Below are 16021 nucleotides of genomic sequence, written 5' to 3'. Positions count from 1 at the left end.
ATTACTATTTTTTTTTCTTTTTTTTTCCCCAGTGGTGTGTGTGTGTGTGTGGGGGGGGGGGGGGTAAGATATCACAGAAGAGCTTCATTCCACATCTATGTTCCGAAACACAAAGGATAAATGTTGATGACAAAGAGTAGAGGAACTATGGCATCTAATAAGATCTTACAAAGTTAAGGTTGTTTGTTAACAAAATAATCTAAAATTATTATTCTTGTCTACAGTCCCTTTATATTCAGCAACTCAACAGCAATCTACAAATCAGAGAGGACAGTAACAGATGAGATACATCATTTTCCTGTCACAAAGCCCATCATTTTATGTATTAGCGTGCAAAAAAGGGAAACAAAAATGGGCAAAGTCTTGAGAGAAAACACAGACAGTAACACGCAAAAGTGATCTGACAAAATACAAGTGATAAACAAATACAAATGAGAAGAATGAAAACAATAAAAAAATATATATGGGAAAGGGTTGATTTTACATTGGTGCTGTTGATCGATGATTGTGGGTGATTATAACTAATTAATTATATGAATATTATAGAGGGAAACATTCCACGTGGGAAAAATATATCTAAAAACACAGATGATGTGACTTACCGAACGAAAGTGCTGGCAGGTCGATAGACACACAAACAAACACAAACATACACACGAAATTCAAGCTTTCGCAACAAACTGTTGCTTCATCAGGAAAGAGGGAAGGAGAGGCAAAAAACGAAAGGATGTGGGTTTTAAGGGAGAGGGTAAGGAGTCATTCCAATCCCGGGAGCGGAAAGACTTACCTTAGGGGGAAAAAAGGACAGGTATACACTCGCGCACACACACACATATCCATCCGCAAATACACAGACACAAGCAGACATTTGTAAAGGCAAAGAGTTTGGGCAGAGATGTCAGTTGAGGTGGAAGTACAGAGGCAAAGATGTTGTTGAAAGACAGGTGAGGTATGAGTGGCGGCAAATTGAAATTAGCGCAGATTGAGGCCTGACGGATAACGAGAAGAGAGGATATACTGAAGGGCAAGTTCCCATCTCCGGAGTTCTGACAGGTTGGTGTTAGTGGGAAGTATCCAGATAACCCGGACGGTGTAACACTGTGCCAAGATGTGCTGGCCGTGCACCAAGGCATGTTTAGCCACAGGGTGATCCTCATTACCAACAAACACTGTCTGCCTGTGTCCATTCATGCGAATGGACAGTTGTTGCTGGTCATTCCCACATAGAAAGCTTCACAGTGTAGGCAGGTCAGTTGGTAAATCACGTGGGTGCTTTCACACGTGGCTCTGCCTTTGATCGTGTACACCTTCCTGGTTACACGACTGGAGTAGGTGGTGGTGGGAGGGTGCATGGGACAGGTTTTACACCGGGGGCGGTTACAAGGGTAGGAGCCAGAGGGTAGGGAAGGTGGTTTGGGGATTTCATAGGGATGAACTAACAGGTTACGAAGGTTAGGTGGACGGCGGAAAGACACTCTTGGTGGAGTGGGGAGGATTTCATGAAGGATGAATCTCATTTCAGGGCAGGATTTGAGGATTCGTATCCCCGCTGGAGAGCCACATTCAGAGTCTGATCCAGTCCCGGAAAGTATCCTATCACAAGTGGGGCACTTTTGGGGTTCTTCTGTGGGAGGTTCTGGGTTTGAGGAGATGAGGAAGTGGTTCTGGTTATTTGCTTCTGTACCAGGTCGGGAGGGTAGTTGCGGGATGCGAAAGCTGTTTTCAGGTTGTTGGTGTAATGGTTCAGGGATTCCGGACTGGAGCAGTTTCGTTTGCCATGAAGACCTAGGCTGTAGGGAAAGGACCGTTTGATGTGGAATGGGTGGCAGCTGTCATAATGGAAGTACTGTTGCTTGTTGGTGGGTTTGATGTGGACGGACGTGTGAAGCTGGCCATTGGACAGGTGGAGGTCAACGTCAAGGAAAGTGGCATGGGATTTGGAGTAGGACCAGGTGCATCTGATGGAACCAAAGGAGTTGAGATTGGATAGGAAATTCTGGAGTTCTTCACTGTGAGTCCAGATTATGTCAACATAGCCCAGCTATAACCAACACCTTTTCGCCTTTTTTCACACCAGATCTCCAGTTGCTTTCTAGTTCACCTTATCTCTCGCCATATATTTTTATTTTCATTTTCATTTCAGCCTCATGTTACACTTTCCACCTTCTAATACCATGTCACCCTCACAACATCCCCACAACGACCCCATTAAGTTTTATTTACACTCCCCCCGCAAACATGCCTTCGCCCTAGCCAGATTACACTCCCATATTTTATTTTCTCAGGCTTGTCTGACATTTGGCATTACCCCCAAAGGCCTCACACTTAAAGTTCCCATCTCTGGCTGTAATCCTTCTTTCCATCAATCCCTATACCAGTTCCAAACTGAACAATCCATTGCCCTCATCCACCTAATCCTTCACCTACACATTAACTCAGCCAATGAACACACCCGTCAACTCCTATCCTTAATAAAAGTCCTCAATCTTTCCTCTCCCACATCCACACTGGCTGTTCAGAGCATCCTCCTACAGGCCAATCGCAAATTAGAACAGCATGCCACCCTCCACCTCAAAAAACTATCCAATCTCCTGGTTTCCCACCTCCGGAAAGGCAACTCACTCACCCTTCACAACCTTTCCAGCAAACCTCAACCTCCTCTCATTGCACACAGACCCAGTCTCTCCCATCTACTCAATCTCCCACTTCCAGCTCCACTCCCCCCAAAACCTCAAAATTCCAATCAACACAATCTGGAACCACAACACCCTAATTCAGTAGTTAACCTCTCCTCCAAACCTCTCTCCCAATCCGAAACCTCTGTCCTATCCAAAGGCCTCACCTTCAGACCCACTCCCAGTTTCAACCAAACAGCCCTTACCAAAGATTTACTGTCCTACACCCGTACTCTCTGCTGGAAATATCAGTTTGCCACGAAGAAAAATGATCCTAATCCTACTCCTAATGGTCCAACTCCCCAAGACACTATCCAAATTGAACCCTGCCTGGAACAGTTCCGTCCTCCGCCACAGCGGGACCCACCTCCTCTTCCTCAAAATCACCCTCTCCAAACTTTCCAGGAATTTCTGACTTCCAGCCTTGCCTCTCAATCCTTCTTAAAAAAACCTTAATCCTGCTCTCAACATCACCACTGCTGAAGCCCAGGCTATCCGTGATCTGAAGGCTGACCGATCCATCGTCATTCTTCCGGCGGACAAGGGTTCCACAACCGTGGTACTTGATCGTCGGGAGTATGTGGCTGAGGGACTGCGTCAGCTTTCAGACAACACTACATACAAAGTTTGCCAAGGTAATCCCATTCCCGATGTCCAGGCGGAGCTTCAAGGAATCCTCAGAACCTTAGGCCCCCTACAAAACCTTTCACCTGACTCCATCAACCTCCTGACCCCACCAACACCCCGCACCCTTACCTTCTTCCTAAAATTCACAAACCCAATCATCCCGGCCATCCCATTGTAGCTCGCTACCAAGCCCCCACAGAACGTATCTCTGCCTACGTAGATCAACACCTTCAACCCATTACATGCAGTATCCCATCCTTCATCAAAGACACCAACCACTTTCTCGAACGCCTGGAATCCCTACCCAGTCTGTTACCCCCGGCAACCATCCTTGTAACCATTGATGCCACTTCCTTATACACAAATATTCCGCATGTCCAGGGCCTCGCTGCGATGGAGCACTTCCTTTCATGCCGATCACCTGCCACCCTACCAAAAACCTCTTTCCTCATTACCTTAGCCAGCTTCATTCTGACCCACAACTTCTTCACTTTCGAAGGCCAGACATACCAACAATTAAAGGGAACAGCCATGGGCACCAGGATGGCCCCCCTCGTACGCCAACCTATTCATGGGTCGCTTAGAGGAAGCCTTCTTGGTTACCCAGGCCTGCCAACCCAAAGTTTGGTACAATAATGATGACATCTTCATGATCTGGACTCACAGTGAAGAAGATCTCCAGAATTTCCTCTCCAACCTCAACTCCTTTGGTTCCATCAGATTCACCTGGTCCTACTACAAATCCCATGCCACTTTCCTTGACGTTGACCTCCACCTGTCCAATGGCCAGCTTCACACGTCCGTCCACATCAAACCCACCAACAAGCAACAGTACCTCCATTATGACAGCTGCCACCCATTCCACATCAAACGGTCCCTTCCCAACAGCCTAGGTCTTCATGGCAAACGAATCTGCTCCAGTCCGGAATCCTTGACTCTGAATGTGGCTCTCCAGCAGGGATACGACTTCCTCAAATCCTGCCCTGAAATGAGATTCATCCTTCATGAAATCCTCCCCACTCCACCAAGAGTGTCTTTCCGCCATCCACCTAACCTTCGTAACCTGTTAGTTCATCCCTATGAAATCCCCAAACCACCTTCCCTACCCTCTGGCTCCTACCCTTGTAACCGCCCCCGGTGTAAAACCTGTCCCATGCACCCTCCCACCACCACCTACTCCAGTCGTGTAACCAGGAAGGTGTACACGATCAAAGGCAGAGCCACGTGTGAAAGCACCCACGTGATTTACCAACTGACCTGCCTACACTGTGAAGCTTTCTATGTGGGAATGACCAGCAACAACTGTCCATTCGCATGAATGGACACAGGCAGACAGTGTTTGTTGGTAATGAGGATCACCCTGTGGCTAAACATGCCTTGGTGCACGGCCAGCACATCTTGGCACAGTGTTACACCGTCCGGGTTATCTGGATACTTCCCACTAACACCAACCTGTCAGAACTCCGGAGATGGGAACTTGCCCTTCAGTATATCCTCTCTTCTCGTTATCCGTCAGGCCTCAATCTGCGCTAATTTCAATTTGCCCCCACTCATACCTCACCTGTCTTTCAACAACATCTTTGCCTCTGTACTTCCACCTCAACTGACATCTCTGCCCAAACTCTTTGCCTTTACAAATGTCTGCTTGTGTCTGTGTATTTGCGGATGGATATGTGTGTGTGTGCGCGCGAGTGTATACCTGTCCTTTTTTCCCCCTAAGGTAAGTCTTTCCGCTCCCGGGATTGGAATGACTCCTTACCCTCTCCCTTAAAACCCACATCCTTTCGTTTTTTGCCTCTCCTTCCCTCTTTCCTGATGAAGCAACCGTTGGTTGCGAAAGCTTGAATTTTGTGTGTGTGTTTGTGTTTGTTTGTGTGTCTATCAACCTGCCAGCGCTTTCGTTTGGTAAGTCACATCATCTTTGTTTTTAGATATATTTTTCCCTCTATTATATTAACTAATTAATTATTTATTTATGACTGATCAGATGACTTTACATCAACCAGACACTGACCAAAAGCCAATACAACATGAGGAGGAGGAGGATGAGGTATGGTCAAATGATAAAGAGAAGATTGGTTGAATTACTAGCACTATTGGAGAATGCTACCCATGCAGAAAGACGACTGTGGTTTATGTATGATGAGACATCACCCATTTTCTACAGATTGAATGAGGTACCTCATCACAATCCCTCAAGGGTAATGAACTGCTAGAAGAGTTGCCTGCTCCCCAGACCTGAATGCCTTGAAGTTTGACTCCGGGGACATTTAAAGACATTGGTGCATGCCCAACCCACCGACTACATGCAGATGTTACAGAATTTTGCGGCCAATTCGCATCACATTATCAGAATGGAGCCAGGTCTATTTGAAAGAGAGAGTGATTCACTGCGAAGAAGGATTTGAAAATATATCAGAATGCATAGTAACCACATGCAGCACTACATTTAGTGTTTAATGCTATGTTAAATATAACGATATGTAGTATACCGATGGGAAGGAAAGACGAGATTGGCCCACATCTCAACAGATACTGGTTTGCAGACATATCATTGTGGAAACTTTCCTTCTACTTCTGACCAATACAACCTCCTGCACAAAACAACAACACTTTTTTAAAACTCATATTTCAAGTTGTACAATTCTCCAATTTCTCATTTAATGATGATACTGATGTGATTTTTGCAGAAATAATTCTTTAATAAAATACCTGCAAATAACCCAAACATAAACTTATTTGCACTGCAAGTTGCCTTACTGGAACTGTCAAAGTTCTATTTGCCTTTACCATGCAGCAAGAAAAATTAAGAAATTAATCTTTTTTTGAAGTTCCTAAGAAAGAAATATCAACTCATGTAATCAAATTTTAATGACTCTATAAAGAACTCAAGTTCTGTAGTAGGATTTAATCATTTTATTTCACCTTCGGCTGTTTATACACAGTATCTTTTTATGCTAAGCCTAATTTATAAACTAATGTAATTTCAATATCAGGAAAGTGTGCAAGTGAACTTTTTCACAATATAACAATATTATAAAAAGCATCGTTGTTATTCACCATATAGCAGAGATGCTGATTGCAGATAGGCACAACAGAAAGACTGTCACAAAATGTTACATTCCCTCCAGGATTTTCCACTGTTTTCATTACGTAATACATACCTCAATGACATGAATAATACTCTCAAAGAATGTACTTACCTCCTTTGCCTCCAACAAGTCTAGGAATAATGTGCACATTCCCATCTTCAATGCTGTCAGTGTTACACAATATACGGCCATTGTACAATAGGTAAAATTCAGCAGTATCCAATCCCTGTAAAATGTATGACATATTTTCATTGAACACTTTTTTCTTCTTTTTTACTTCATTTATTTAGCTACAGAATATTGCATGTCTATAACTCATGAATAACAATTCATTATTTTCCTGAGAAATAAATGTAAAATTGTTAAAATCAAATTCATCCTTCCTATCACAGTGCAAAAAATACTGAAAATATGTAAGCAATATAATACATTTTATTTTGTGAAATAAGAGGAATAATATTAAAGTTAGCAAATATATCTTTGTTCATCAATCAAACATGTTGTCCTTAACTGCTTTCGACTTCTTCATTGGTTTGTACTTTTCTTATCTGTTACATGTTTCCAACAGGTCAGAGACAAAACCCAATGAAGTTGCTTAAATCACACAAGTGAAATATGATTGGCTGATAGACAAAATTCAGTGCTAAATAATGAATAAAGTTATTTTTTCTACCATATTCACTGAACTGAGGGCAGAAAATTGTTACTCTGCTGGTCATAAGTAGGCCCATCTCTCCTTGTCCACAACTTCCCCAGAAGTTTTGTTCATGTGTACAAATACAACTAAACTACTGTTTAATATGTTCTAAGGTGGACCATTTGTACTCTTGCGTCACATGGGTAAATATTCTGTGAGCAACAGAGTTTATTCTCAAGAGGGGGAGCAGGGAAATTAGGTCCCAGTCCTTGCACTGCCCCCCCCCCTCCCCTTTTTTTCCTATCCTACAACACTTCAATCACTGGTTTTCAACATTTGCACAAGGAAGGGCGGGAGTAGAGGAATTAACTCCACACTGAGGTCACTAGGGATGCACTTCGATCAATGTACAGAGCACAACTGGCCATTACCTAACTGAAACTGTTACTGCAACTGCACGATGATCTAATCCCTGTGATGTGGAAGACAGTTACAGATGTGTATTTTGTTAAAGTGAAACACAATAGAATGACTCAATTTTATGAAATAATATATTTTTATGGTCTTCATTTGGAAGACTTTTTGCTGCAGCTCTCGATGCTAATGTATTCAGTGCAACCCCCTCATCTCTGCACTACTACTGCAACTTACAACCATTTTCACCTGCTTATTGTATTCAAACCTCAGTATCCATCTACAATTTTTAATCCCCCCCATCCCACAACACATCCTTCCATTACCAAATTAACTATACCTTGATACATCAGGAAGTGTTCTATCAGCTTATCTCTTCTATTAGTCAAGCTGTAGCACAAAGCTCTTTTCTCCCCAATTTGATTCAGTACTGCCTCATTAGTTACTTTATCTACCCATCTATTCTTCTGCACTCCTCTGTAACACCACATTTCAAAAACTTCTATTCTCCTTTGGTCTATACTGTTTATTGTCTGTGTTTTACTTTCATATAAGACTGCACTCCGAACAAATGTCTTCATAAAAGAAATGCTGACATTTAAATTTATATTCAAAATTGCTCTTTCTCACAGAATATTTGTTTGATGTTGCTTGTGAACATTTTATATCTTCTCTAATTTGTCTATTATCAGTTATTTAGCTGTCCACGAAACAAAGCTAATCTATTACTATTAGTGTGACATTCCCTGAGAACCACCTGTTTTAATTTGACTACATTCCATTACCCATGTTTTACTGCCATCGATAGCATTTTGAAAAGAGGTTATAAATTGAACATCAATGGCAGTAAACACATCAACACTGTCAAAAGCTTTTTCTACATATACAAATATTAAAAATGAATGTTTATCTATCCTCAAGCTATCCTCCAAGAAAACTCAGAATAGCCTCACATATTCCAACTTTTTGACATAGTATAAACTGAATCTTCCCCAGGTCAGCATCTACTATCTGCTCAATTCTTCTGTAAATAATTCATTGTACTCGGCAATCATGACAAAACTGATGACCCAGAAATACACATGCAGCACCTGTTTTCTTTGGTAGGCCTACTGGAATTATATTTTTCTTGAAGGCTGAAGTACTTCCCTGACACACATTATTGCACCATGGATTAATGTAGGATTTAGTTAAAGTTGGTATCAATCAAAAAAACTGGCTTAGAGACCACAGTGCTTTACGCACCGTAGTCATATTTTAAGTGTATAACCACTGAACTGACTTACTCAGACTGTTATAGCGCAAACTTTAGTTTAACATGAACTTCATTACGCATTTTTCACATTAATGTATCACTGCAGAAGAAGGATTAAGTCACAAAAACAAATTCTAGCACTTACTGAGGAGTGATCCCAAGACTTTTGGATTTACAGACACTTACCCACACAGATGCTTATATTATAAATGGAGCCCCAAAGCTCTCAGGTCAAAATTATGCTGATGGTACTTACACAGACTGCTGATAAGGGATAAGGAACTAATAGTTGCAAATAATTTTTTAACCACCATCAACAACCTGCACCTTACAACTACTACTGAAGTTCACAGCAACTTTTCAAAGTGACAAATGCCAATTTCAATGCTTGTGCTACAATGACAAATAAAATTTTTGCTGCACTCTTTCTTATGTGCCTGTCACCTGTTGCACAATGCAACTTGGACCCTAACAATCAGTTTCTCTTTAGTATCTACCTGGGGGTTTCATGTACCAATAAGGTCACATAGTCTTACAGAAAATATCCACAAGAGCAGGATCTAACAACTGGAGCGCTTATGAGATATGCATGATCTTCTCTTCCAATCCAATGGTGAAAATATCTTTTGTTCAGGTCCACATTAATATCACAATGGAATAGTGCACTGTTCTGCTGAAATAACAAAGTAACATTTTCTCACATTCAATGTGGGTTTTAGTCTCCAATAATGGTAACAGCACATTTTGAGTGAATGGCCAGTTAATGTGACATATTCAAACTAGGTAACAGCAATTAAGGTCCTATTATTTGCTACTTTACAATTGTAAGCTCCACACTGATAATGATTCATTACAAATTATCAGAGACGAGCATGGGCATATGGATTTGCAGCACAACATACATTGCTACTGCAGCAAATGAAAACTTCACCATGATTAAATGATACCTCATCCATAAACAATACAAACTGTGCAAAGATATGCTCTGCAATACTTATTAAAATAACTCACTCAAAGAAAATGGGTTCAAATCATTTGAATTCTTGATAATGCACAATATTTCAAGGGTGTAATTGCTATTTCCCCAGCACTTCACACTTTATTCTCTGAAGTGCACATTTCACCAGAATATTGACAGGGGTAATTCAATTGACAGGGGTAATTCATTTACTTCTGCTCCATGATCCATCATCAACCTAATTCTGATGTGCAAAAAATTCTTTCAAAAGAACCTTGGCCATATCCCTGTCCCTTTAAAGATTCAGATTTTATTATAGAAAGGGTACTTAAACAAAACATCACAAGTCCTTGTGAAATCCCAATAGTATTTCACTTGTGCAACTGACCACCATCTTCAAGTGTGATGAACATACTTTTAAGCTATGACCACAGCTCGCCAATCTAAATGGGAAATGTGAAGGCAACAAATTCTGTGGCAAACAGTGAAGAATCCTTTCCTGGTAGGAGTAAAGACTGGTATACTACCCGACAGACGATGAACAAAGGACTGAGGCACGCATGCAAAGGTTGTCATCTCAGCAGCCTCAACTGCAAGCTGCATGCCAAAAACACAGCATCTCACTTACGCTCTCCCATAGGTAAAACAAACATGTGACAATTTGCACTGCCCTTGTTCGTATACATTCAGTATCCCTAATTGGTCATATTTGGTATGGGTCCCACACTTTTGGCATATTCTAAAATGGATAACACAAGTACTTTCTAAGCTATTACCTTCAAGCACTGATCACATTTTTCTTGCGTTCTACCAATTTGCTTTACATATGACAGATTATGTACTCATTCTGTTTAATATACCTACAAATTATTACACCCAGGCATTAGTACATGTTGACTGATTCCTATTGTGCCTTGTTGATGCTATAGTCATAGGATACTGCAGGTTTTTTTTTTTCCTATTTTTATTTTGTGAAGTGCACAGTTTTACATTTCTTAAGATTTAAAACAAGTCTGCAATAGTTACACTACTCTGAAATCTTATCCACACCTGAATGAATATTTGTGCAGCTGTTTTCAAACAATACTCCTTTATATATAACTGCAACAACCGCAAAAAGTCTGCAAGATCACTAGGCCCTAACACAATATGAGTGGAGGGGTCGCAATACACTTCCTGGGGCACATTTGAAGTTACCCAACATCTGTTTACGACTCTACATGAAAGATAACATGCTGTCTCTTGTTTCCAATCCAGTCATTAATTTCACTTTATACTCGATACAATCGGATTCCCGATAATAAGTGTACGGGTGGTACTGCGTCAGATGCTTTATGTAAGCCAAGAAGTAGTGCACCTAGAGCTTCAGTAAGATAAATTGGCCTCACCACAGAAACACATTCTCATTCTCAATGTTGGGTGGCATCTGTTTGCCGTCATCTTTTGTGCTGCTTGCTTCGTCCATTATTAATGTAACATTCTCTACTCACTTCTACATGACTGGTAGCCACCTTGCCTCATTGCGCAAACAGAGGCACATGCAAACTGGCTGCTCTGCAATCTTCTACATGATTGCCTTGATGAATGGCTCTCGACAACGCTTTTTTATAGATCTCCCATCAGGCCCTGGAACTATGTTCAATTTTAATAATTTCACCTGTTTCCCGATGCTAGTCACACTATATTTATTTCACTCATCTTTGCAGTGATGCAAGAATTAAATCGGGGAGTACCCCTGAATTTCTCTGTACAAAGGAACATCTAAAAATAGACAGCATTTCAACTTTGGCTTTGCTATCCTCAATCAACTGCCTCATGGTCACTGGTAATAGTTTCGATGTGGACATCCTCAAAGAGGTAAAGTCTATTTCTTGCCATTAGATCCCACAACTACAAAAAAATCTTATATAGGTTTGAAGAACTATTCAGCATCTTAACAATTATACAAACCAAAGAATGTTCAATCAATTTGATTTCTGCCATGAGATAGCATTAATGAAATAGGAAAGCATTTGATTTTAAAAGGTTGTAACAGTGACATTTTCTACTCAGTATGGTAAACTACACTTTAATTTTCCTTGATACAGACTGTGACTGAGTGCAAGAATCTACAATTTTATGTGAATGTTAGAATGAGGTCAGAAAGAGCATGAAAAAATTTATTAAATAAGTCTAACCTTAATTTTTAAAAAATGTTATTTTTGCATTAATAACACGAGAATTTGTGCAGCTAGCATATTTTACCACTCAGCAAATCTTAAAAATTACATTTTGCACATTTTAGTGCAGCTGATCACAGCTCTGTACTCTGACACCAACAAGAAAAGTGGGAAGATAACAGTTTACAGAACAGGTATTCAACAAAATAACAACAAACAACATCCACGATAAGAATGTGATAGCACCAATTCCATGCGACAAGCGTCAAGAGTGTCTCCAAGTTGTCTATGCCAGTCATCATCAAAACAGAATTGAACCTAACATCCTTTAAGTGTGGTGGGTACTGAGATCAGGAAATAAATTTTCCTAGAAAGCCAATCAAATTATAATACTGCTTTCCTCATAATATCATCACTATCCTGCAACCAAAAAGTGAGAAACTTATCAAATAAACATTACAGTGACTTCTTGAAGCATATTACCCTCAACATATAATTGAGTGTCTACCACCACAGAGAACTTCTCTGCCACAGCACGGAATGTATCAGATGACATTAGTAGGCTGAAGCTGTGCGAGTACTGAAGAACATGATGCAACACAATAGCTTCGACCACAATTAGAAATATCATAACTATCAGAGAATCAGGAGTTTAGTGCAGGGATGTTTTTGCTATTAATTCCTTTAAACATATAAAAAACTTGAAAATACCACCCACAGTGCGAAAACTGGTTTCGTATAACAGCAGATGAAATAGATTCACCTTTTCTCCACAATAGTTTAAAATAACTGTTTTAGTTTTAATATACTATGGAACCTTGAAATGACATGTTACGAGCTACTAAATGTTATTTTTTTTTTTTTTAATCAGATTTACTATTTTCGTAATACAGTGAAGGAGGACATGAAACCAAATGTAAATACAATAATAAATCTGAACAATTAAGTAACATAGCACTTTTTGGTTAACACTTTCATGTGCATCTTTACTTATGATTGATTTTATTCATCTCATAACATACAATTTCAAATCACTGTTGATTTGATATATTGGAGACTTATCAGAATTTTTACATATACATACTACCATTTCCCGTACACAAAACAAAAGTTTAATTTCCTTCTTCAAACTGTAAAGCTGTCCTCAAAGAGTTCCTCAATAGAATAGTATTACTTAACATTTTTCTACCTGACAGGTACAGAGTAATCTGTTCAGTGAACCTAACTCCATGTTAAATACATTACGTCGTTTTATTTTATTTGGAAATTTTTCACCCATGTCATGTGGAGTTTAGGCACAGAGTTTTAAACGTTATGTTAAGAGGTTACCATTCTCTCTGTGGCGAAAGCCGTAGTGTGGTCGAAAGAGAAGTCAAGTGTACGTTGAATTTTGTATAAAAACAGCAATGCCTCACATAAGTAACAGGAAGAAATAATTTGTAGATTTCTTAGTAATGGTCGACAAGATACCCGTTATTTAGCAACACACATTTTCGTCACAATTTTAATACAAGTGTGGGCAACTACACAGGGCGTTCAGATTTTCGACAAACCCCATCTGGTATTGACAGTATGTACTGTAATCCATCTACTACTTATAATTCCAAATAAATATGCAAACAAGCTAAACAAAATCTCTCTTCAGAGTATCACACGTCGGTACGTAAGACTGACGTTTCCCTAGTAACAAGCAGTCAGGTCGCATATCATTTCAAAACTATCACTGAAGAAATAAATTTATTATTATCAGCCAACAGTGCAAGGTGCTCTGCGAAAAACACTTGTACTAGTAATTACAATGGTCACACGTTACTACCTGGAAAAGGAAGCTAACGTACCGTCCATTCCGAAACTTCCGTGACGATTTTCTCGAGTGTCGTTGGTTTTTTCAAATCCACGAGACGTTTCATGTACTGCAACTGAATAGACATTTTCGTTGTCCTCTTTCAGTAGGTAAACAATCTAAACTAGAATCACAAACACAGCTCCTCCACAGATTTTAGTATCAATCACAGTCTAACATAGACTGTGGTATCAATCTAGTGAATTCACTGTCAAAGAATTTAAAACTGTATCTTATTAGCTGCAGTCCCTTTGCTTTTAGGAAAGTAAAGGAAGTTAAAATCAATGGCGATTCTCGAAACGGCAAATCACGTTGGAAGTCCGCCACTTCACCTCTCGGCACCTTCACGTCAGGATTCATTGGCATTGTCTGTCACGTCCAATCACTTAGTCCATTATCGCAATTACTGACCATACCTGTAAATCACATTTCGACCAGCATACAAAATATGGTCCATAAAAGGATTTATAATCGGAAAAATATTGAATACTTCCAGTATCCAATCAGCGAACCACCTTGGGGAGAAGTATATGATACCTCTGTTACCAACGAAAAGATGGAAAATTTTTAGAACATTTTCAAGCATAATTTTCCCATAGCTTTTCCACAAAGGAAAGTGATTTCCAAAAACACAGATTCAAAAAATGAATTCCATCAGTCATTAGAATATCTTGTACAAGAAAACGGGAACTTTTTCTGTAGTCAAAAACTCACAGCAGCCCTGAATTTATTAGTTATTTCAACAAATACAAGCTAGTTTTGAAATATGTCGTAAAAGAGGCAAAAATTAAGGAAAATGACAAACATACTATGAAGTCATCCAATACGACTAAGTCCATGTGGAAAGCTGTGCAGGATCATACAGGGAAGAAGACAACTCACAAAAATATTGTGATATCACATGATGGCAAGGAAGTTACTGACCCTAGGGCAGTTGCAAACAGTTTCAATTCTTATTATCCAACTGTTGCTGGAAAATTATTGAAGGAAAAATTGGGAAATTCACCTAATACAACATGGAAAGAACTTTCATCTATTGAAATAAATAATATATCCATGTTCCTAAGTCCAATAAGCCCAACAGACCGCCTAAATACCATTAATTCACTGAAGACTAATTATTCAACTGGTACTGACGATATTCCAGATTTTATTATAAAAATAACAGGATGACAAATAGTTTGCCTTTCTTGGACATATGTAATTCATCCCTATCATGTGATGTCTTCCCTCATCAACTTAAAATGGAAAAAGTAATACCCCTATATAAAAAAGGTGACCATCAATATATGGGTAATTATAGACCTTTGTCTCTACTGTCAGGGTTTTCTAAAATTATTGAAAAAGTGTTTCTTTCAAAACTAACTACATTCTTTGTCAACAATAATACGAGGGCCGTTCAGAAAGTAACCTCCGGTTGATTTAAAAAATACACCAAGTTAAATAAAAATATTTTAATATATACATCTTACAACTACATCTTTGCACTATTTTTCTACATAGTCTCCATAGCGATTGAGGCACTTATCGTATCTCTTCACAAGCTTTGAAATTCCTTCTGCATAAAAATCACCCGCTTGTGCCTGGAGCCAGCCTGTGACCGCATCTTTGAGCTCTTCGTCGTCATCAAACCGTACAAGAGAGTCTTAGAAATCTGTGGAAAACCAGTAGACAACTCCGACATTGAGAAACGTCGATTTTCACGAACTTTTGCATCAACTGTCTGAACGAGTTCGTCAGTCACCAATGATGGTCTACCACTCCTCTCTTCATCATGACCGTTTTCTCGTCCACTTTTAAATAAACGTACCCATTCACGGACAACTCCTTCACTCATAACTCTTGGTCCGTACATGGCACAAAGCTCACGATGAATAGCTGCTGCAGAATATCCGTTGGCTGTAAAAAAACCTTATGACAGCACGCACTTCACATTTGGCGGGGTTTTCTATTGCAGCACACATTTCAAACTGCCACAAAAACTAAACTAGCGCAGGTACGACGTTCACTCGACCACGGCTTGATGCCGACTGAACTGTTGAGTGCGTGAAAGCACAGATGGCGTCGCTACTCCCCCCACAACCCGCACTGTGACCAATCGGAGGTTACTTTCTGAACCGCCCTCATATTATTTCAGGAGGTCAACATGGCTTCAGACCACAGCGATCAATCGAAACAGCCACATTCAATCTGATAAACCATGTCTTAAATGCAGTGGAAATTAAGTACATGGAAGGATATGAACTCCAAGTACACCTTTCAGAACCATGTGGACTAAGTCATGGTGTTCCACAGGGCTCCATTTTAAGTCCCTTTCTTTTTTTGGAGTACATTAATGATTTCCCATTACACATTAGGGAT

At 39.9% G+C, this 16021-nt stretch overlaps 1 protein-coding gene across 1 annotated transcript in view; it reads right to left on the bottom strand.

The window, feature by feature from the left end:
* LOC126193968 (replication stress response regulator SDE2) overlaps window positions 1-13871 on the bottom strand; it is a 56967-nt gene extending 43096 nt beyond the window's left edge. Inside the window, exons 1-2 of the mRNA XM_049932729.1 lie at window positions 13656-13871; window positions 6506-6620 (exon numbers count right to left, since the gene is read on the bottom strand). Coding sequence (XP_049788686.1) covers window positions 6506-6620; window positions 13656-13748 — 208 coding nt within the window. The 5' untranslated portion in view covers window positions 13749-13871. The remainder of the gene's footprint in view (window positions 1-6505; window positions 6621-13655) is intronic.
* Window positions 13872-16021: the final 2150 nt, after the last annotated feature.

This window comes from Schistocerca nitens, chromosome 1, assembly GCF_023898315.1.
Source record: "Schistocerca nitens isolate TAMUIC-IGC-003100 chromosome 1, iqSchNite1.1, whole genome shotgun sequence".
NCBI classification, from domain to species: domain Eukaryota; kingdom Metazoa; phylum Arthropoda; class Insecta; order Orthoptera; family Acrididae; genus Schistocerca; species Schistocerca nitens.
This window is presented reverse-complemented; position numbering and strand designations above follow the sequence as displayed.